Source organism: Lethenteron reissneri, chromosome 57, assembly GCF_015708825.2.
Source record: "Lethenteron reissneri isolate LAM-NWPU_2019-01 chromosome 57, ASM1570882v1, whole genome shotgun sequence".
NCBI lineage: Eukaryota > Metazoa > Chordata > Hyperoartia > Petromyzontiformes > Petromyzontidae > Lethenteron > Lethenteron reissneri.
Genome location: NC_083835.1, coordinates 8755484 through 8780019, shown reverse-complemented (window position 1 = coordinate 8780019; position 24536 = coordinate 8755484). Strand labels below are relative to the sequence as shown.

At 49.5% G+C, this 24536-nt stretch overlaps 1 protein-coding gene across 2 annotated transcripts in view; it reads right to left on the bottom strand.

Annotated features, from left to right (window-relative positions):
* Positions 1-12743: 12743 nt before the first annotated feature.
* LOC133357298 (transcription initiation factor TFIID subunit 6-like) overlaps positions 12744-24536 on the bottom strand; it is a 29947-nt gene continuing 18154 nt past the window's right edge. Inside the window, exons 8-15 of one of the 2 annotated variants that reach the window (XM_061575174.1) lie at positions 22450-22527; positions 21832-21933; positions 20728-20910; positions 17518-17592; positions 16585-16710; positions 14856-15053; positions 14321-14512; positions 12744-13445 (exon numbers count right to left, since the gene is read on the bottom strand). In XM_061575174.1, coding sequence (XP_061431158.1) covers positions 12864-13445; positions 14321-14512; positions 14856-15053; positions 16585-16710; positions 17518-17592; positions 20728-20910; positions 21832-21933; positions 22450-22527 — 1536 coding nt within the window. In that variant the 3' untranslated portion in view covers positions 12744-12863. The remainder of the gene's footprint in view (positions 13446-14320; positions 14513-14855; positions 15054-16584; positions 16711-17517; positions 17593-20727; positions 20911-21831; positions 21934-22449; positions 22528-24536) is intronic. The other variant, XM_061575175.1, reaches the window with a different exon arrangement.

Sequence of the window (24536 nt, the reverse complement as noted above, 5' to 3'; positions counted from 1 at the left end):
AACATTCGCAGACCAAGTTACTCGCAATCCAATGTTTTACTGTACTTCACTACACACTACACTATACACTACATACTACACACTACACTATACACTACATAATACACTACACACTATACTATACACTACATACTACACACTACATACTACACTACACACTATACTATACACTACATACTACACACTACACTATACACTACATACTACACTACACACTATACTATACACTACATACTACACACTACACTATACACTACATACTACACTACACACTATACTATACACAACATACTACACTACATACTACACTATACTACTATACACAACAGCACTATACTAAATTAAACTAATTTTTTTACTGCTTTTTGTGTTTAGTTTGTCCGCCTTACCTGACACACCCCTGATTGGCACGGTTGGCTACGTACAGTGCGATAGAAGTTCAACATACACCATTGGAACCTCATTTGCCAGTAGCAAAATATGATAATTGGTTTTTTAACATTTTATCTGGCAACAAAACTGACACCTTTTGGCGTCATCTGGTCCAACACTATGTGAGACTAGGCTCTAAGGAAAGCTGTCTCGGGTGTGGACCAATCAATTTCAAGGACAGTGCATACATTATCAGAGTTATGTTTTTTGTTTGCATTCCGACTGCAGGTATTGTGATCAATGCAAACATGACTCCTTGTAAAAAAGGTGTCAGTTTTGTTGCCAGATAAAAGGGTAAAAAAACAATTATCATATTTTGCTACTGGCAAAATGAGGTTCCAATGGTGTAAATGCTTAACCCGAGCTCTCATACTCTGATGGTGCATTGTCTTTGAGTTGTGCGCCTTTTGGCGTCATCTGGTCCAACACCATGTGAGACTAGGCTCTAAAAAAAGCTGTCTCGGGTGTGGACCAATCAATTTCAAGGGCAGTGCATACATTATCAGAGTTATGTTTTTTGTTTGCATTCCGACTGCAGGTATTGTGGTCAATGCAAACATGACTCCTTGTAAAAAAGGTGTCAGTTTTGTTGCCAGATAAAAGGGTAAAAAAACAATTATCAAGTTCAACATACATTAAGAACCGTTTACTTCTGCAAGTCACGGAGCCTTCCATTGATTTGCTCCCATTTCCCGAGGCAGATGTTTCGAAAAAATTCACAAGCTTGCAAATTAAAATGGTCGTACAAGTTCCAACGTATTCTCACCTGTCAGCATTGTGTGTAATCTTCACTGCCACTTTGATCTTATTATTGCGGTCCACGCATTCAAATACGTTGCTATATATTCCAGAGCCGAGTTTGGACGAAAGCACATATTGGTGATTGATGTAGAAGTTCTGTGCCTAGGCATAGGGAAAGGGTTGGGGGTGGGGGTGCGGAAGAGGAATGGGATCAGTGAGTGCAGCACGTGGCAGTTTATACCGTAATGGATATCCATTGTAATACAGTGGTACCTCGGTATACGTCGTTAATTCGTTCCAGAAGATAGGAGGACTTATACCGAAAATGACGTAAACACCAAACGAATTTTTCCCATAAGAAATAAAGGGAAAGGAAATAATCCGTTCCAGAGTATAAGCAATTATATTTTATATGGCATATTATACATTAATGGGGTTGTATAAAATAATTTAGACACTATTATTACTAAAATGCATACATAAATTAAAATAAATAAATAAAAATGTTTACATCACTTTAGCTTGCTGAGAGGAGTTGATAGCCTACGAGGATGGTGTTGAGGAAGGGGAGCAGTCGTGAACGGGGTCTACGCGGGTACGCGGTGACTCATCCCGACCCATACAAGTTCTAGCAAGACGTATCCCAAGCAAGACGTCGTATCCCAAGCAAGACGTCGTATCCCAAGCAAGACGTATCCCAAGCAAGACGTCATATCCCAAGCAAGGCGTCGTATCCCAAGCAAGACGTCGTATCCCAAGCAAGGCATCGTATCCCAAGCAAGACGTCGTATCCCAAGCAAGACGTCGTATCCCAAGCAAGACGTCGTATCCCAAGCGAGACGTCGTATCCCAAGCAAGACGTATCCCAAGCAAGATGTCGTATCCCAAGCAAGGCGACATATCCCAAGCAAGGCGTCGTATCCCAAGCAAGGCGTCGTATCCCAAGCAGGACGTCGTATCCCAAGCAAGGCATCGTATCCCAAGCAAGGCGACGCATCCCAAGCAAGACGTCGTATCCCAAGCAGGATGTCGTATCCCAAGCAAGGCGTCGTATCCCAAGCGAGATGTCGTATCCCAAGCAAGGCATCGTATCCCAAGCAAGGCATCGTATCCCAAGCAAGACGTCGTATCCCAAGCAAGGCGTCGTATCCCAAGCGAGATGTCGTATCCCAAGCAAGGCATCGTATCCCAAGCAAGGCATCGTATCCCAAGCAAGACGTCGTATCCCAAGACATTTTTTTCTCGTGAAAACACGACGTAGACCAAATTCTACGTATTCCAAAGCGGTCGTATGCTGAGGTATGACTGTAGATGTCATTTGTAATTTATATTCATTCATTACCTCCCCACCACCCCCCTCGGGCCTTCGCACGTGACTGGCTCGCACGTGACGACATGGCATTTATCCTTTCTCTATTTAAGACAGAAACAGGAATTCTAGATTTGAAGTTTTTGTGACTGCAAGGATTCATACTCTTTGTTTTTTTTTTGTAAAGTCACGTAGGTAAGAAATTAAAATAAATTAAATCACAGTAAATCACTGTATCAAGTGAAGAGAGCTTAGAGGTCTCTTCACTTAATACAGTAATTTCGCTGTGACGGTTCCACCTGAAGATGGAAGCTTGTGTTGCCTCCGAAACGTCGTGATTTCATTTATTTTAATCTCTTACCTACGTGACTTTACCGAAAAAACCAAAGAGTAGAAACAGGAAGTTTTCTCCACAACTCTGGCAGTCGCCTGATGATGCTCTTAATCATTACCGTGTTTACTCTCCAACACACCGGTGTGCTGTCCCAGTAACGAATTGGCATGCTCTGTTTACGTGACAAAACTTACTAATTGGCTGTGTTGGGTGGTGGCGGGTTTAATGGCACATTCAAATGTACGTGATCTAACCCCAAAACATCTATACTTTTGTTTAGACAGTAGGTCTCACGGTCCCCGACCCTGACGACCCCTGACCATGGACGTCCAGTTCGCCATGGAAGTCCAGTTCACCATAAAAATCCAGTTTACCATAGAAGTCCAGTTTACCATGGAAGTCTATTTTACCATGGAAACCCAGTTTAGGATGGAAGTTGAGTTTACCATGGTAGTCAAGTTTACTATGGAAATTCAGTTTACCATGGAAATCCAGTTACCATGAAAATCCAGTTCACCATGGAAGTCCAGTTCACCAAGGAATCCAGTTTACCATGGAAGTCCAGTTTAGGATGAAAGTTAAGTTTACCATGGAAGTCTAGTTTACCATGGCAGTCCAGTCCACCAAGGAATCCAGTTTACCATGGAAGTCCAGTTTAGGATGAAAGTTAAATTTACCATGGAAGTCTAGTTTACCATAGCAGTCCAGTTCACCATGGTAGTCAAGTTCACTATGTAAATTAAGTCTACCATGGAATTTCAGTTCACCATGGAAATCGAGTTGACCATGGAAGTCCAGTTCACCATGGAAGTTCAGTTTACCTTGAAAATCCAGTTTACCATGGAAGTCTAGTTTACCATGGCATGGTAGTCAAGTCCACTGTGGCAATTCAGTTTACCATGGAAATCCAGTTTACCATGGAATTCCAGTTTGCCATGGAAGTCCAGTTCACCATGGTAGTCAAGTTCACCATGGACATCTAGTTTACCATGGAAGTCCAGTTTACCATGGAAGATCATCTTCTTGGTTCTTTCGGTAAAGTCACGTAGAAGGGAAATAATAAAATAATAAAAATAAAACATAATAAAATAATTCTCACGACGTTTCGGCCACAACGCAAGCAGCCGTCCTCAGGTGAAGAACAGGTCTGTCGATAAGACAGAGTCTGAATGACACGTCCCCTAGGCTTGGAGCGTCTATTTAAGCTGGGAGGGAGGAGGAAGAGCGCCTCCCAGCTTAAATAGACACTCCAAGCCTAGGACGTGTCATTCAGACTCTGTCTGATCGACAGACCTGGTCTTCACCTGAGGACGGCTGCTTGCGTTGTGGCCGAAACGTCGTGAGAATTATTTAATTATGTTTTATTTTTATTATTTTATTACTTCCCTTCTACGTGACTTTACCGAAAGAACCAAGATGAATCCCTGCAGTCACGAAAGCTTTAAATCGAAATGGTGAAGTTGCTTTTGACAAAGAGTTCCACAGGCTCAGTGAGGTCTTCCCTGGTAAACATAAACAAATAGTTTACGTAGTTAAGTTTCATAGTTGAGCTCACCCTTTTAAGTTTCATGGCTCTGCAGAAACTGTGGAAGAGCCCAGTGGAGGCAGGCATGGCTCCACGAGGTGCCGCGTGACGTCACCGGGATGAGTGACGCAACAGCGAATGCGGGAATCTCCTGGCACGTGACCAAAAACGAGAGACGTCATACAAACAAAACACATTGTCCTGCGGAGGGAGCTGGTAGGAACGTTGGGTTGCTCGGTCAATGGCCTGCAGGGTCAACGGCGGCGTGGTGTATTCCGCAAATATGGCCGACTGTGAGGGCGGGCACAAGCCGGCGTGAGTAGGTTAAACGTTGAGTTTTATAAGGGCACCACGGGGTGACCAGCCCCTCCCCACCCCCCACCCAGCCCCACTCTCCCCACCCAGCCCCTACCCACCCTCCCCACCCTCCCCACCCAGCCCCTCCCCTCCCCACCCAGCCCCTACCTCCCCACCCAGCCCCTCCCTGCACTGTTGTGTAAAGGGGCCGTCCATAAATGACGTCACGCACCTGGGGGGGGGGGGGGGGTCAGACATTTGTGACGATGTGTGACCGAAAGAACCAAGAATATCATATTAAACTAAAAAAAAACGTAAATTAAATGATTAAATTAAACTATTTAACTAAACTATCTGAGAATTGCATTGTTTTATTTTTATTATTTTATTATTTTCTTTCTACGTGACTTTACCGAAAGAACCAAGAATATCATATTAAACTTTAAAAAAAGGTAAATTAAATTATTAAATTAAACTATTTAACTAAACTATCTTAGAATTTTATGTTTTATTTCCATTATTTTATTATTTCCCTTCTACGTGACTTCACCGAAAGAACCAAGAATATGAATCCCTGCAGTCACGAAAGCTTTCAAAATCGACATTTAATATGATAGTTTACCTAAATAGTTACATTTAATAATTAAATTTACCTTCAGAGCGAGTCGCGGTCGCAGCACGGAGTGAGACGCGCAAGCTCCACGAAAGCGATCACGTGCCGCGTGACGTCACTAGAAGGAGTGACGTAATAGCCAGGAGTATCTCGGCACGTGACCACTAAGGAGTGACGTCATCCACGCTGAACGCGCCCGGGGGGCACGGAGTGAACAAAAACGTTCACGCGGTTAAGAGGAAAGTGAATAAGTTTGAGTTTAAGAATACTTATTTGGTTCTTTCGGTTAAGTCACGTCTAAAGATAAAAGATTAAATTAAATAAATATTCTTCTTCTTCTAAAACATAATATAATAATATAATGTTTTATTTTTATTATTTTATTATTTCCCTTCTACGTGACTTTACCGAAAGAACCAAGAAGATGAATCCCTGCAGTCACGAAAGCTTTAAATCGAAATTTAGTACGGTACATTTCATTAAAGCGTGTTTATACGAAAGTATTGTTATATATTACTTGTTGTGTTTATACAAAAGTATTGTTATATATTACTTATTGTGTTTATACAAAAGTATTGTTATATATTACTTATTGTGTTTATACAAAAATATTGTTATATATTACTTATTGTGTTTATGCAAAAGTATTGTTATATATTACTTATTGTGTTTATACAAAAGTATTGTTAAATATTACTTATTGTGTTTATACAAAAGTATTGTTATATATTACTTATTGTGTTTATACAAAAGTATTGTTAAATATTACTTATTGTGTTTATACAAAGTATTGTTATATATTACTATTGTGTTTATACAAAAGTATTGTTATATATTACTTATTGTGTTTATACAAAAGTATTGTTATATATTACTTATTGTGTTTATACAAAAGTATGTTATATATTACTTATTGTGTTTATACAAAAGTATTGTTATATATTACTTATGTGTTTATACAAAAGTATTGTTATATATTACTTATTGTGTTTATACAAAAGTATTGTTATATATTACTTATTGTGTTTATACAAAAGTATTGTTATATATTACTTATTGTGTTTATACAAAAGTATTGTTAAATATTACTTATTGTGTTTATACAAAAGTATTGTTAAATATTACTTATTGTGTTTATACAAAAGTATTGTTATATATTACTTATTGTGTTTATACAAAAGTATTGTTATATATTACTTATTGTGTTTATACAAAAGTATTGTTATATATTACTTATTGTGTTTATACAAAAGTATTGTTATATATTACTTATTGTGTTTATACAAAAGTATTGTTAAATATTACTTATTGTGTTTATACAAAGTATTGTTAAATATTACTTATTGTGTTTATACAAAAGTATTGTTATATATTACTTATTGTGTTTATACAAAAGTATTGTTATATATTACTTATTGTGTTTATACAAAAGTATTGTTATATGTTACTTATTGTGTTTTAATGATGGTTGCGCTACCAACGGTACACGAGCTGCACAAAGTAAGGCGAGTACAGTAGGGGGATGTTGCCATGTGACGCGGTGACTTTGCGAGGTGGTGGTGGTGATCGTGGTGGTGGTGGTCGTGGTGGTGGTGATCGTGGTGGTGGTGGTGATCGTGGTGGTGGTGATGGTGGTCGTGGTGGTGATCGTGGTGGTGGTGATCGTAGTGGTGGTGATCGTGGTGGTGGTGGTGGTGATCGTGATGGTGATCGTGATGGTGGTGATCGTGGTGATGGTGATCGTGATGGTGGTGGTGGTGATCGTGGTGATGGTGATCGTGATGGTGGTGGTGGTGATCGTGGTGGTGGTGATCGTGGTGGTGGTGATGATAGTGGTGGTGGTGATCGTGGTGGTGATAGTGGTTGTGATAATAGTGGTAGTGGTCACAGTGGTGGTTATGATTTAGTGGTGGTAGTGATAGCGGTGGTGATGATAGTAGTGATGATGTTGGTGATGTTAGCGGTGGTGATGGTATTGGTGATGGTGGTTGTGATAGTGGTGATCGTGGTGATGATAGTGGTTGTGGTGGTGCTGATAGTGGTGGTGATGAGTATTAGTGATATCTGTGGTGGTAGTTTCGGCCTTCGCCAGATCATTGCTGGGTCGTGAGGGAGAGGGGGCACGAGTGGTGGCGTGGACTCAACAACAACAAGAACAACAACAAGAACAACAAGAGGACGGTGCCTCCTGCGACCAGCTCGTCTCCGACTGAGTGTATGTGCAACGCACGCCACTCGCACACAAGCCCCGAGCAGAAGAGACGCACACACCGACACTACAAATGTACAATAGGAAGTCCTCGGCTGAGAAACACAATTCTTTTCTGAGACCCGTTCTTAAATCGAACGGTTTGGAAGAACACAACAATGTACTGTATTTAAATGCCCATTAAATTTGTTACGATTCAACCACCACTATCATCAGTGAAACGTCTTGGTAGCGGAATTGTAAATGTGGTGGGTTTACTCTCCAACACATCGGTGTGTTGGACCGGTAAATAATTGCCATGTTTTGTTGACATGGAAACCCTAATAATTGGCTGTGTTGGGTGGTGGCGGGTTTTACGACACATTCACGCGATCTAACCCAAACCACCTCTGTTATGGTACAACAGTCTCTCTGTTAATTTCGTTATTTTACGAAGTGTTCTTTTTTTCCAGTTGGGACCCAGATGAGTGACTCCCCGCAAAAGATGCTCTCCAACGCCTGTAGATGACGGGGTAGCAGCAGCAGACACCGATGACCCTTGCGGGCCGAAAGAGGAACCGGTTGCTGACGCCTTGATAGGATGTCACGATGATTCTCAAAGGAAGAGGATCCCAACCGAAATTCAGACGCAAAAGAACGTGGCACTTTCTGCGCAAACTCTTTAAAACGTCTCTGCAGTTGTTGTGGAGGCCGTGCTGAGTTTGACGACGCACGGCCACGCGGTAGCAAACACACCGCTTCCTCATCCCACCCACTACCAGCTGCACCCGCAGCCATCCAGAACATTCCTCCAATGCACATAAGCAGCTGCTTGCTATCATCATTAATTCGACCATCATCCACTTCCAGGCAACAGCTGGAGGCCCCCACTTGTCCAGACCCCCCCACCCATTCATCCGTGCCCCCACCCATCCAGACCCCCACCCATCCGGACCCCCACCCATCCAGACCCCCACCCATCCGGACCACCACCCATCCGTGCCCCCACCCATCCAGACCCCCACCCATCCAGACCCCCACCCATCCAGACCCCCACCCCTCCGGACCCCCACCCCTCCGGACCCCCACCCCACCGGACCCCCACCCATCCGGACCCCCACCCATCCGTGCCCCCACCCATCCAGACCCCCACCCATCCAGACCCCCACCCCTCGGGACCCAAGTTAAATGTGCAGGGAGTCCTCGACTTATGAACACAATTTGTTCCCGAGACCCGTTCGTAAGTAGGAACACAACGTAATTGTTTCCAGTATATATGATTTAATACGTTTCACTGGTCAGTGATTTGGGTAGTAGGAAAGCGCTATATAAAATAAATGCATTATTATTAAATGCCCATATGGTCAGCGTGATGAAATGTGTTGCGTTCCCACAGAAAATGGAAGCCTTGTTACACTCATAAGAATAAATATTGTACACGTGCATGTTTAACAATGTAATACATATTGTATGGTGAATAAAACATAAAATAAAGTGATACGAATCGAACACAAAAGTTGTGTTTTCACTTGCCTCGAGTCCCGATGCTGAGTTACCACTTGGCAGAGGTCGCAACCGGGTACCCGATACCCGTACCCTACCCGATACCCGGCTACCCGTACCCAGCCGGGTACGGGTACCCGTTTGCGACCCTGGTGCGGCCGGGTACGGGTAGGCCGTGAGTCACTGGTGGGTAACTGTCACTCATTTCCCAACGTCTTGTCTCTTCTCACAATTCAAGTTCCTAGAATCAACCCAACCGCGCCTGCAACATGGCTTTCATCCCAGAGGTCGCAATCAGGTACCCGTACCCTACCCGTACTCAGCCGGGTACGGGTAGGGTACGGGTACCTGTTTGCGACCCTGGTGCGGCCGGGTACGGATGAGGAATCAAAACCCGTTTGCGACCTCTGCCACTTGGTTCTGGCCACACCACCCCTCGAGGTCTGCATCGGCCCTTCATCGGCATTCCTCGCTCACAGAAATAAAATGTGTGGGCTCCTCACACAATCCAGCCAGGTTAAACCCAGGATGGATCGTAGGCAGACCAGCCTAAATGTTTCTAACCGCCGAAGATGTTCCATTCGGGGGGTCCACGTTTCGCAAGCGTAGAGAAGGGATGGCATGACTGTGGCTGAGAAGACTTGAAGCTTCGTGCGGAGCGACAGACCAGGTAGCTTCCACACAGCGTTACGCAACCGATGAAAATATATTGCCGCTCGACTGATTCGGAGTGAGACCTCTGCTGTCAAACCGGAGCCCGTCATGAGCACACTGCCCAGGTATGGGAAACTCTCCACTCTCTCCACAACTGCCCCATCACCGATTGGGAGTTGTGGGGGTGGAGTGTCCGATGGTACAAAATACCCAGGCAGGTGCTTAGTTTTGGTGGGGCTGATGGTCAGGCCCCACCTCTTAGTGGCACGCTCCAGGTTCAGCAACAGCGCCTCCAACTCCTCCTCTGAATGAGCAGCTATCACCCAATCATCGGCATACATAACGTGGTTGACCAATAGGGAGCCATCCCTTGACCGCACCCGGGCATCAATCAGCCTCCAATTGTATCTGTACCAAATGGAAATTCCTCTGGTGCAGCTATCGAAGGCTTCACGAATCCATATCTTTATCATCCCATCACCACCACCTTCACCCCCATCACCACCAACTTCATCAGCATGCACCAGTTGCATAATACAGGCGGCCCCCGCTGTTACGTTACAATTCGTTCATGGAAAAGCCGTTGTCGTAAATCGGATCGTCATAAAACCGGACCCCTATTTTTTCCTATAGACAGTAAAAACATCACTTGCTTGATGTGTGTTTTCCCTTGCATTGGCCGTATTTAACAGGATTTATTAGGTAAACATCCACACAAACACTCGAGAATAACAAAAGCTCAACACCAAAGTCACATCAGAGACACGTCGGAAGATGCGTCGTAAAATCAAGTTTCTGCGTCGTAAATGGATCCACGATGGCGTTACATAAACGCTGTGAATGTGGACCGCAGTAAACCAGAGACCGCCTGCATTTCGACCAATCACAAACAATCGATTCCGACTTACAAACGGAAACGTCACCGCGCGTGTAAAGAAACAACTTTAATAAAACATCACATGATCGTCACGTGTCGGTTACGCGCGAGACACAGAGCGGTGGCGCAGTGGTTAGCGCCTCGCGCTCCGAACCCGCTGACTTTGAACTCAATCCCGGCCATCCGTGCCCGCAAAAAGTAACCTGCAGCGCCACACCTATAACCATCAGTAGGGGAAAAAACGGTGATCCAATCTCCGACCCCCAGGAACAGGTTTGCAGATTTGCTGAGCATTTCTGTGAGGTCCTGGGGGAGGGGAAATCCCTCAGCCAGGAAAACATCATGGCACAAAGTGGGGATATAACCCTGCTGAGGCTGCGGTGCCTCAAATATTGGAAGAGGTCACCCCCTGTGAGTGGCTGGCTGAGGTGCCATCTGTTGAGGAAGTACTGAAGGCGATCCTGAGTCTGAGACCAGGAAAGGCACCGGGCAGAGATGATCTCCCAAGCGAAATGATGATAGTGATTCTGGCCAACATCAACGGTGAGCGAAGAAACCCGAACCGATCCTGGGAACCCACCTCTCACCATTCTCCTGCCAGCACTGACCAGCGCGGTGAAGCATGGCTACCGCTGCCTTCATCTAGCAGTGCATCGACCAAGGCTCGTAAATCATCACTATCACTGACTACTCCACAGAGGATTCTTGCTTCTGGAAATAACTTTTTTTTGCGCCTTAAAAACAATCCGTGACTCAGAAGGGTGCTCAGCAATCTGCGGAAACAGATTTTGGATTCTTGTATCCATCCGTGTGGCGCTTTTCAACGTCACCCACTCGTATACAGCGCGGAGGGATTCCTCCGGGCTCCCGGGACGCGCGTGTCATTTCCCGTGATCCTAAACCACCGCTCCTAAAACTCCACAATCGTTTAAAATCATTCTCCACAAATTTGCACTTTTGAAACAAACAACCTCTTTCGATTTAAAGCTTTGGCGACTGCAGGGATTCCTATTCTTGGTTCTTTCCCTTCTACGTGACTTTACCAAAAGAACCAAGAATATAAAACAACCTCTCGTCGCCACACGTGTCAAAATGTCATCCTCCGTTGTCCTTCCCCCACAACCTCCGATGCGAAAGAACGTCAACGTACGTACAACATGTTTGCCGTCATTGCCGTGATCCTCAGTCGTGATCAATTCACCGCTGGATGAAGGCCTCCCCACCGGGCCACCAATCCACGTGCCGATTCCATCGCTCCATCTCCCCCGTTGACGTGCCCCAGAATGCACTCCGTTCCGCACCCACTATGCCTGTGATTTATCCTTGGAACATTTAACAACCTCCCTCCACCCCCCCAACAATGAAACACACACAGCTCCACATGTGACGCAATTAATTGTTCAACAAGGGCACCACGGTGGCTAGGAGATGTTAACTACCTCGCCTGGTGTGCAGGAGGTCGTGGGTTCGATCCCAACCTTGACGACGCCTGCTGCTGTATATTTGGAGTTTGCGTCTCTCTCTCATCATCATCACGGTGGCTAGGAGATGTTGACTACCTCGCCTGGTGTGCAGGAGGTCGTGGGTTCGATCCCAACCCTGACGCCTGCTGCTGCTGTATATTTGGAGTTTGCGTCTCTCATCATCATCACGGTGGCTAGGAGATGTTAACTACCTCGCCCGGTATGCAGGAGGTCGTGGGTTCGATCCCAACCCTGACGACGCCTGCTGCTGTATATTTGGAGTTTGCGTCTCTCTCCCTCTCCCCGTCACGCAGATCTTTCTCCGGATCCTCCGCTTTTCCCCTCCACATTTAGAATCAACATCCCGCGTTCAGAGTATTAGACTGCCTGAAATTTCCACGCGATAAGCCACTTGGCTGAGCTATCATTTGCGGCCGGGTTGCTGCTGAGAAAGCGCTAGCGGGCCTTGCCTGGTGAAGTAAAAACAGTAAAATAGATTTGATTTTAGCGAAAGCACCAACTCCATAGGATTCTCGCTAAAGCCACGGTCAATTCATCGTCGACGTTAATGGAAGAGTGTTGCATGCGACTGGCCGCTGGCCACTTTCCCCGCACCTCCGTTAAGCGCCGTTGGCTACGCTCGGCGCTAAATAATGTCAACGTCCAAACACGAACATGTACGATTTCAAGATACACACAAGCATACGTGCGGCCGTGTGAAGCAGCAGTATAACCCTTGTGGGAGGGGAGGCGGGGGGGGGGGGGGGGGACGCTATCCGGCAGTGCGCGTAGCTATGGACTGGGGGGGGGGGGGGGTGGGTGTAAATCCACTGCTTTAGAGAATTCAACACTACTACGATCCAGACACCATCACTATCATCTCGACTCCCCTGCCACCACCACCACCACCACGGCAGTGGTACCGGGCTAAGCCGAGCCCGTGGTCCCGGGCTCCGATTTGGGCACCGCTGAGCCCGTCCCACCAGGCGCCGTCCCCAAAGCCGTGCCGACACCGCCAACGGCACCGCCAACGCCACCGCCGGCAGCGGCCGTCACCCCCGCCACCGTCACCGTCACGGCGTTGCTCGTGGCTCCTCCTGCTGCTGCTCCTGCTGCCGGTCCCGGCGCACCCGGCTTGCGCAGCACCACCATGGGCTGGCCGTCGACGCCCTCCTGCTTGACGGCGATGAGCTGCGGCACGCTGCCGCCGGCACCGCCCCTCGCCGCGACGCCCAGCGAGGACGACGCCCCCGCCGGCGCCGGCGTCACCGGCTTGCCGGTCACGTCGAGCGACGAGGAGGAGGGCGACGAGGAGGACGAGGAGGAGGAGGGCATCACCGAGACGGTGATGCCCGGCGCCAGCTTCTGGCTGGGCGCGAGCAGCTTCACCACGGTGGGCGTGCCGCCGGCCGTCGCCATCGTGGCCGACAGGGACGAGGACAGCGAGGAGGCGGTGGCGGGTGACGAGATGGAGGAGGGCGACGAGGTGGAGGAGGACATCGGCAGGATCTGCGGGGGGAGAAGCCGGGAGGGTTTTTTTTCCGTGGTGGAGGAGCGTTTGTCTGTGTGGGTGCTCGCTAACAGCACTTGCCCCAACAGTCGATTAAGGCTATACGGGAAATCGTTGCCTTTGTTTTTTGTGCACGTAGCAACATCATCATCATCAACGTCGTCGTCATTATTCTATCATCTTCAATAGATTATCATCATCGTCCTAATTTATCCATGGCCACTAGCAACAGCAGCATCAACATTATCGAGTGTGTTTGTGTGCACGTGTGCTAACAGCACTTGGCCCAACAGTCTCTGAAGGCTATCACGGGGGATCTTTGTCTTTGTGTGCGTACGCGCGAGAGTCTCGCTTGGTCCTGGGTCCTCCCCTAGGTTGACTCAGCTTCAAATGAGTACATCTGGTGCGGTGGTGTGTAAACACGAGCACTGGGGAGACAAAGGCGGTTGGGCGTGGTTCTGGCCACCCAACCCCTTGTGTGCCGTGCCGGCCTTCATAGGTGCTACTCGCTAAAAGCACTTGCCCCTACAGTCTGTTAAGGCTATAAAGGGGATTTTGCCTTTGTTGTCTGTGTGCACACGTGTCTCTGTGTGCACACGTGTCTGTGTGCACACGTGTCTGTGTGTGTCTGTGTGTACACGTGTGTCTGTGTGTGTCTGTGTGCACACGTGTGTCTGTGTGCACACGTGTCTCTGTGTGTGTCTGTGTGTGTACGTGTGTCTGTGTGTGTCTGTGTGCACACGTGTGTCTGTGTGTGCACGTGTGTCTGTGTGTCTCTGTGTGTCTCTGTGTGTGTCTGTGTGTGTCTGTGTGTACACGTGTCTGTGTGTGTCTGTGTGTACACGTGTCTGTGTGTGTCTGTGTGTGTGATCACCTGTGTGGGGCCGGTGGGGGCCGACACGACGATGAACTTGGGGGGCAGCCCAGACGCGTCGCTGGCCCCCTGCAGGGACGTGGAATAGAGCCCCCCCCCTGAGCCTGGCACCTTGATGATGGTGGAGGAGCGGGGGGGCAGCGCCGTCTGGGGGCTCGCGAGAGAGTGAGGGGCACCGATGGCGCCACGCACCTGGGGGGTGGGCACAGCAGCAACGTCAGCAACGTCGTCGTCATCAACACATCGTCATCGTGATCAAACTACCCATCATCATCGTCGTCGTCGTCCATACAGCGTCACAACTTGCAGGCGAGTGAAGTGGTGGCGGGATTCAGCCGAGTACAGTGCTGTTCACGTGATGGCGGTGAGTGAAGGTGAGCGTGGAGCGGTTGTCGGGGTTACGACGTGGGGACTGAGGTGAGGGTGGTGAGTTTGAAGCTGCTCACCTGTGGGTGAGTGAAGGTGAGCGTGGAGCGGTTGTTGGGGTCACGATGGAGGGGACTGAGGTGAGGGTGGTGAGTTTGAAGCCGCTCACCTGCGGGTGAGTGAAGGTGAGCGTGGAGCGGTTGAGCTGCAGGCCCTGAGAGGAGGAGGAGGAGGAGGAGCTGACCTGCACGCGGGCCTTGGTGACGTGGGTGCACAGCAGGGGGCCCAGGTGCCCATAGTCCGCCTTGTAGGCCTCGGCGCTGTCGGGGCCCGGACGCAGCTTCACCAGCACCGGCGCGCAGTGCTTCTGTGGATCACAAAGCGCAGCCGCGTCACCACCGATGTACCGCCAACACCACACCGCTGTAGCACCAACACCACACCGATGTGCCGCCAACACCACACCGCTGTAGCACCAACACCACACCGCTGTACCACCAACACCACACCGCTGTACCACCAACACCACACCGCTGTACCACCAACACCACACCGCTGTACCGCCAACACCACACCGATGTACCGCCAACACCACACCGCTGTACCACCAACACCACACCGCTGTACCACCAACACCACACCGCTGTAGCACCAACACCACACCGCTGTACCACCAACACCACACCGCTGTACCACCAACACCACACTGATGTACCGCCAACACCACACCGCTGTAGCACCAACACCACACCGCTGTACCACCAACACCACACCGCTGTAGCACCAACACCACACCGCTGTACCACCAACACCACACCGCTGTACCACCAACACCACACCGCTGTACCACCAACACCACACCGCTGTAGCACCAACACCACACCGCTGTAGCACCAACACCACACCGCTGTACCACCAACACCACACCGCTGTACCACCAACACCACACCGCTGTAGCACCAACACCACCACCAACACCACACCGCTGTACCACCAACACCACACCGCTGTACCACCAACACCACACCGCTGTAGCACCAACACCACCACCAACACCACACCGCTGTACCACCAACACCACTGTACCACCAACACCGCTGTACCACCAACACCACACCACCACCACCACCATCATCATCCACTACCGCCCCTTACAACAAAGATCCCCCGTATAGCCTTAACAGACTGTATAGGTATTATATTCTTGGTTCTTTCGGTAAAGTCACATAGAAGGGAAATAAAATAATATAAATATAAAACAATAAAAAATAAAAATTGTATACGGGCAAGTGCTGTTAGCGAGCACCTATGAAGACCTGAACGGTACACGAGGGGGTGGGTGGCCAACACCACGCCCGACCGCCTTTGTCTCCCCAGTGGCGATGTTTACACACCGCACCAGGTACTCATTTCAGGCTGAGTCGACCTAGGGGACGCCCAGGACCGGTTCAGATAATCGTCACTGGTGTTGGCCTTGAGCGGGAATCGAACCCGGATCGCCAGGTTCGTAGCGCAGCGCGCTAACCGCTACACTACCGCTCCCCACAACTACCGCCCCTCACACCACCACCGCCACACACACACAACAACAACCGCCATTCGCCACTAAGTGGCGGTGACATCACCACGACGCTTGTGCCAGGCCAAGTGCACCTTGAGGCCACGTGAAGTGTCGAACGCCCGCTGGCAGGAGGTCACGGGACAGACCCAGGTGCCACGGGTCGACTGACCGAGATGATTGAGATGACTGGCTGATGCACCACCTGTGCCCCCTACTGTGCCAACTTGCTGTGCTTTAGCCATCCGGCGCTCCCCGTGTGTGCACACACACACACACGCGCACACACACACACACGTACACACACACGCGCACACGCACACACACGCGCTCGTCTGACCAGCAGCAGCGTCTGCACGTGCTGCGCCCCGATCTTGTCGATGTTGCTGATCACCGGGCCCTCCAGCACCTGCCGGATGCGGTCACCCTCGGCGGGGAGACGCGGGATGACGAGCGTCTTGATCACCTGCGTGCGCACGCGGACAAAGAGGCCGTTGGGGCAAGTGCCGTTAGCGAGTAGCGGCGCCGGCGAGGCCGGCACGGCTCACGAGAGGGCGGGAGGCCAGCACCACGCCCGGCTGTCTTTGTCTCCCCAGTGGTGATGTTCACTACACACCGCACCAGCTACTCAAGTGAGGCTGTTGAGACGACAGTAGTGTGTAGTGTATAGTGTAGTGTATAGTGTAGTGTATAGTGTAGTGTATAGTAGTGTAGTGTATAGTAGTGTAGTGTATAGTAGTGTGTAGTGTATAGTAGTGTAGTGTATAGTAGTGTAGTGTATAGTAGTGTATTGTATTGTATAGTGTATAGTAGTGTAGTGTATAGTAGTGAGTAGTGTATAGTAGTGTATAGTAGTGTAGTGTATATTGGTGTAGTGTATAGTAGTGTAGTGTATAGTCGTGTAGTGTATAGTAGTGTAGTGTATAGTAGTGTAGTGTATAGTAGTGTGTATAGTAGTGTATAGTAGTGTAGCGGTATATAGTGTATAGTGTATAGTAGTGTAGTGTATAGTAGTGTATAGTATATAGTAGTGTAGTGTATAGTAGTGTAGTGTATAGTAATGTGTAGTGTATAGTAATGTGTAGTGTATAGTAGTGTAGTGTATAGTAGTGTAGTGTATAGTAATGTGTAGTGTATAGTTGTTTGTATGTGTGTACGCATGTTGACCATCTGTCGCACCGTACGTAGCCAATCGGTGGTGCAGCATCAGAAACCGGGGTTGGGGGGTTGAGGGGGGGGGTTGAGGGGGGGGGCTGAGGGGGGAGGGGCTCACGTCGAAGCCGAGCTCGGCCAGGCCCGCGATGCAGCCGTAGCGTGTGGTCCACGGCGTCTTGTCGTCGTGCAGACTCTGCGAGACACAGAGTTACACAAAGTCAAAAGATCCCCCCCCGGATAGCCCTGATGGCCTGCTGGGGCAAGTGCTGCTAGCAAGCACGGCACACGAGGGGGTGGGTGGCCGGCACGATGGCAGAGCACCTTTGTATCCCCGCCGCTAGCAACAAGCAACACACACGGACAGTTGGTGCACTTGGATATGAGAGTTGCGCATTTATAAATTAACTCACTTAACAAAGGTCCCTCCGTGTAGCCTTAACATACTTGTGGGGGCAAGTGCTGTTTGCGAGTAGCACCGATGAAGACCGGCACGGCACACGAGGGGGTGGGTGGCCAGCACCACGCCCGGCCGCCTTTGTCTCCCCAGTGTCGATGTTTACACACCACACCAGGTACTCATTTGAGGCCGAGTCGACCTAAGCGGAGGCCCAGGACCAGTTCAGATAATCGTCACCGATTTTGGTGGCCATGAGTTGGGAATCGAACTCGGGTTTCTGGGTTCCTCACGAGAGAGGATTTTGTATGATCTCCCCCTGTTCTACAGAGTGAGTGAGTGGAGTTTGTATGATATCCCCCAGTAATGGCAGCGTGTGAGTGAGTGTAGTTTGCATGATCTCCCCTGTTCTACAGAGTGTGTGAGTTAGTGGACTTTGTGTGATCTACCCTGTTCTACAGAGAGTGTGAGTGAGTGTACTTTGTATGATCTCCCCCTGTTCTACAGAGTGAGTGAGTGAGTGTAGTTTGCATGATCTCCCCCTGTTCTACAGAGTGTGTGAGTGGAGTTTGTATGATCTCCCCCTGTTCTACAGAGTGAGTGAGTGGAATTTGTATGATCTCCCCTGTTCTACAGAGTGTGAGTGAGTGGAGTTTGTATGATCTCCCCCTGTTCTACAGAGTGTGAGTGAGTGGAGTTTGTATGTTCTCCCCCTGTCCTACAGAGTGTGAGTGAGTGGAGTTTGTATGATATCCCCCAGTAATGGCAGCGTGTGAGTGAGTGTAGTTTGCATGATCTCCCCTGTTCTACAGAGTGTGTGAGTTAGTGGACTTTGTGTGATCTACCCTGTTCTACAGAGAGTGTGAGTGAGTGTACTTTGTATGATCTCCCCCTGTTCTACAGAGTGAGTGAGTGAGTGTAGTTTGCATGATCTCCCCCTGTTCTACAGAGTGTGTGAGTGGAGTTTGTATGATCTCCCCCTGTTCTACAGAGTGAGTGAGTGGAATTTGTATGATCTCCCCCTGTTCTACAGAGTGAGTGAGTGTACTTTGTATGATCTCCCCCTGTTCTGCAAGGTGTAAGTGGAGTTTGTGTGATCTCCCCCTGTTCTACAGAGTGTGAGTGAGTGGAGTTTGTATGATCTCCCCCTGTTCTACAGAGTGTATGAGTGAGTGGAGTTTGTATGATCTCCCCCTGTTCTACAGAGTGTGAGTGAGTGTAGTGTGTATGATCTCCCTCTGTTCTACAGAGTGGGAGTGAGTGGAGTTTGTATGATCTCCCCCTGTTCTACAGAGTGTGTGAGGGAGTGTAGTTTGTATGATCTCCCCCTGTTCTGCAGGGTGAGAGTGAGTGGAGTTTGTGTGATCTCCCCCTGTCTTACAGAGTGTGTGAGTGAGTGGAGTTTGTATGATCTCCCCCTGTTCTGCAGGGTGAGAGTGAGTGGAGTTTGTGTGATCTCCCCCTGTTCTACAGAGTGTGTGAGTGAGTGGAGTTTGTATGATCTCCCCCTGTTCTACAGAGTGTGTGAGGGAGTGTAGTTTGTATGATCTCCCCCTGTTCTGCAGGGTGAGAGTGAGTGGAGTTTGTGTGATCTCCCCCTGTTCTACAGAGTGTGTGAGTGAGTGGAGTTTGTATGATCTCCCCCTGTTCTACAGAGTGTGTGAGGGAGTGTAGTTTGTATGATCTCCCCCTGTTCTGCAGGGTGAGAGTGAGTGGAGTTTGTATGATCTCCCCCTGTTCTACAGTGTGAGTGAGTGGAGTTTGTGTTATCTCCCCCTGTCTTACAGAGTGTGTGAGTGAGTGGAGTTTGTATGATCTCCCCCTGTTCTACAGAGTGTGTGAGTGAGTGGAGTTTGTATGATCTCCCCCTGTCCTACAGAGCGTGTGAGTTAAGTTTGTATGATCTCCCCCTGTCCTACAGAGTGTGAGTGTGTGAGTGGAGTTTGTATGATCTCCCCCTGTCCTACAGTGTGAGTGAGTGGAGTTTGTATGATCTCCCCCTGTTCTACAGTGTGAGTGAGTGAGTGGAGTTTGTATGATCTCCCCCTGTTCTACAGTGTGAGTGAGTGAGTGGAGTTTGTATGATCTCCCCCTGTTCTACAGTGTGAGTGAGTGAGTGGAGTTTGTATGATCTCTACCTGGTCAACAGAGTGTGTGAGTGAGTATAGTTTGTATGATCTCCCCCTGTCCTACAGAGTGTGTGAGTGGAGTTTGTATGATCTCCCCCTGTCCTACAGAGTGTAAGTGAGTGAGTGGAGTTTGTATGATCTCCCCCTGTCCTACAGAGTGTGAGTGAGTGAGTGAGTGGAGTTTGTATGATCTCCCCCTGTTCTACAGAGTGTGAGTGAGTGTAGTTTGTATGATCTCCCCCTGTCCTGAGTGTGTGTGAGTGCGTGGAGTTTGTGTGATCTCCCCCTGTCCTACAGAGTGAGTGAGTGCGTGGAGTTTGTATGATCTCCCCCTGTCCTACAGAGTGTGTGAGTGCGTGGAGTTTGTATGATCTCCCCCTGTCCTACAGAGTGTGTGAGTGCGTGGAGTTTGTATGATCTCCCCCGGTACTGCAAAAGTGTGAGTGGAGTTTGTATGATCTCCCCCTGTTCTACAGAGTGTGTGAGTGGAGTTTGTATGATCTCCCCCTGTCCTACAGAGTGTGTGAGTGAGTGAGTGGAGTTTGTATGATCTCCCCCTGTCCTACAGAGTCAGTGTGAGTGAGTGGAGTTTGTATGATCTCCCCCTGTCCTACAGAGTGTGAGTGAGTGGAGTTTGTGTGATCTTCCCATGTCCTAGAGAGTGTGTGGGAGAGTGGAGTTTGTATGATCTCCCCCTGTCCTGCAAGAGTGTAAGTGTGGGACCCTCCTAAAACCCTCGAGACTTTGCGAGGCCTCTGCCGGGTCCACGGAGCGCAACGGAGACGGCAAAGGAGGCGATGAGCACCTTCACGAAGGTCTTGGTCGAGCGGGACTGGATGTTGTTCGTCGTGGAGCTGAAGTTCTTGCAGATCTGCGCCATGAGGCGGGCGGCAAAGTCGCGCAGGGCCCAGTGGTTGTCCACGTCGGGGCGCAGGCAGAGCTGGCGGCTCACGATGCACGTCACCACCGCGGGGATCAGCTCGTGCAGCTGCACGAGACGGGGGACAACATCAAGACGAAAGAGTGGGCGGCGCGGTGGTGAGATGTTAACAAATCACCTGGTATGCAGGAGGTCGTGGGTTCGAGTGCGACGCTGATGCATGCTGTGTATTTGGGTCCTCCGGTTTTGATCTCCGCATTTAGAATCAAAACCGTGCGTTCAGAGCATTTGGCTGCGATATATTTCCACGAGATAAGCCACTTGATTGGGCTATTATTTGAGAAAAAAAGATCCCCGGTATAGCCTGTACCAGACTGTAGGGGCAAGTGCTGTTAGCGAGCACCTATGAAGGCCGGCAAGGCACACGAGGGGGTGGGTGGCCAGAACCACGCCCAGCCGCCTTTGTCTCCCTAGCGGCGATGTTTACACACCACACCGGGTACTCATTTGAGGCCGAATCGACCTAGGGGGAGACCCAGGATCGGTTCAGATAATCGTCACTGGTATTGGCGGCCATGAGCAGGGTTGCCAGGTGCGTAGTGAAGCGCACTAAACACTTTGCTACACATGCACAAACACGCACAGACATGCACAAACACGCACCGACATACAAATACAAAAATCCCCGGTGTTGCCGTTCAAAGGCTGTTGAAGTATACAAAGACAAAGATCCCCCTCATAGCCTCAACAAACAATTGGGGCAAGTGCTGTTGGCGAGTAGCACCAATGAAGACCGGCACACTGTGGCAGACGAGGGGTGGGTGGGTGGCCAGCACCACGCCTGATGCACGGAGCCACGGACACACAAAGCAACATCATCCTGCGCCCATCTTCGCGGGCGGCGTAGAACCACCGAGCGGTGCAGATTCCACGTTCCCATAGCCAGCACCGGTCTCTCCAATCTCCCACTGAGGAAGCAGTGTGGGAGCTGGGTGGTGGTGGGGCGGGGGGGTGTTCACACGAGCTCACGTATTTCTCCAGGTAGAGCGTCTGGTTGTCCAGCAGGGCCTTGGTCATCCTCATGAGGTAGATGAGCAGAGCCAGGTTGTTCTGAGCGACGTTAACGCGCACCTGCAGGGGCCGGGGGTAGTTCACAACGGCAGTGTCAGAGACAATGGTGATCCTGGGTTCCGGCCCGGAGCAGCCGAGGCTACTGCATGGCAAAGCTGAGTGAACTCACTCATACTCTTATGTTTTTTCGGTAAAGTCACGTAGGTAAAAAGAGAAAATTAAAAGTTAATTAAAGTAATAATGGAAATAAAATAAAATAATAAATCACGACGTTTCGGAGGCAACACAAGTCTCCGTCATCAGGTGGGACCGTCACAGCTAAAATTACTGCATCAAGTATTTAAGGGCTGGTCTTTTGGAATTTGTCCTCACTTGAAACAGTAAATTAGCTGTGACGGTCCCACCTGATGACGGAGACTTGTGTTGCCTCCGAAACGTCGTCATTTTTTTTTTAATTTCCATTATTACTTTTATTAACTTTTAATTTTATTTTTTTACCTACGTGACTTTACCGATAAAACCTAAGAGTATGAATCCTTGCAGTCACGAAAGCTTCAAATCTAGAATTGAACTCACTCCCTCAGAGATGAAGGTGCTGAAACGTGGCAGCATCTGGTACAGCCCCGGGTCGCTCGCGATGCTCTGCAGTGCTTCCTGTAACACACACAAAGACAAAGATCCACCGTGTAGCCTTAACAGAATGTTGGGACCAGTGTTGTTACAGAGCACCTATGAAGGCTGACACGGCACACGAGGGGGTGGGTGGCCAGCACCACGCCTTTGTATCCCCATTGGCGATGTTTACTACACACCGCACCAGGTACTCATTTGAGGCACGCACACATGACAAGAACAACAACCGCCATTCGCCACTAAGGGGCGGTGACATCACCACGGCGTCTGTGCCAGGCTATGTGCACGTTGAGGCCACGTGAAGTGTCGAAAGCCCGCTAGCAGGACGTCACGGGGCAGACCCAGGTGCCACGGGTCGACTGACTGAGATGACTGAGATGACCGAGATGACTGGCTGATGCACCACCTGTGCCCCCTACTGTGCTAACTTGCTGTGCTTTAGCCACCCGGCGCTCCGCTCGTTGTTGTGAGCGTCGCTCCTCCGCCCTCCGTTGTTGTTGGAGGGCGACTGCCTCCAACTGCCCAGTAGCGTCCTTCACGAGCTTTCTCTACAGAGCCCGATCTTGACACCGCTGGTACCAGTCATCGGCAAGTCCACTCAGCTCCACGTCCTCTTGTACCACATCACTCCATCTCTTCTCTAGCCCGTGCAGCGCCAATTTAGCCCCCTCTATCCGGCCAAACAAAAGCTGTTTAGGCATGAGGTAACTGGGCATGCGGGCTACATGACCCAGTCAAAGCAGCTTTGCCTGCCGGAGGAGGTCACCGATGGAACTTTGTCCAGATCTTTCAAGGATTTGTGAGCTCCTCACACAATCCAGCCTGGTTAAACCCAGGATGGATTGTAGGCAGGCCAGCCTAAATGTTTCTAACCGGTGAAGATGTTCCATTAGGGGGGTCCACGTTTCGCAAGCGTCAAGAAGGGAGGGAATGACTGTGGCCGAGAAGACCTGAAGCTTCGTGTGGAGCGACAGACCAGGTAGCTTCCACACAGCGTTATGCAACCGATGAAAAGATAACGCCTCTCGACTGTTTCGGAGTGAGACCTCTGTTGTTAAACTGGAGCCAGTCATGAGCACACTGCCCAGGTGTGTGAAACTCTCCACTCTCTCCACAACTGCTCCATTATAAATTGGGAGTGGTGGGGGTGGAGTGTCCGATGGTACAAAATACCCAGGCAGGTGCTTAGTTTTGGTGGGGCTAATGGTAAGGCCCCACCTCTTAGTGGCACGCTCCAGGTTCAGTAGCAGCGCCTCCAACTCCTCCTCTGAGTGAGCAGCAATAACCAAATCATCGGCATACATAACATGGTTGACTAATAGGGAGCCGTCTGTTGACTGCACCCGGGTATCGATCAGCCTCCCATTGTATCTGTACCAGATAGAAATTCCTCCGGTACAGCCATGGAAGGCTTCACTAACTACGTGGTCGAAACAAATGTTAAATAATGCGGGAGCCAGAGGACATCCCTGTCGCACCCCAAGGTGAAGAGGGAATGGCTCAGACTCCCGGTGACGTAGTTTTGTCCGGGCCCGCTCACCATCATGAAGGTCCTTAATGATTGTGAGCAGAGTCAGGGACTCCGAAAGCACGAAGAACCCAGAGCCTAGGTCTACTGATGGTATCATAGGCCTTGACCAGGTCAACAAGACAGAGATGTAGGTCTTGTTGGAATTCCCTACACCTCTGCTGTAGCAGACTGACAGAAAATATGGCATCTGTGCAGGACCGCCCTTTCCTGAAACCGCATTGGGGCTCCGCAAGCCTCTCCTCAGCGTGCCTAGCAAGGCGATGTTGAATAATCCTTGCCAGGCCCTTTCCCGGCACACTGAGGAGTGAGATGCCCCTGTAGTTGTTGCAGTCTGTGCGGTCCCCCTTCTTAAAGAGGGAGACCACCAGGGCATCCTTCCAATCCTGCGGAACCCGTCCAGTGGTCCAGACTGTTGTTATGATGTCATGTAGGGCAGTCTGTGCATAAACGCTACCCTCCCTTAGCATTTCACTTGGGAGATCATCCCTGCCTGGTGCCT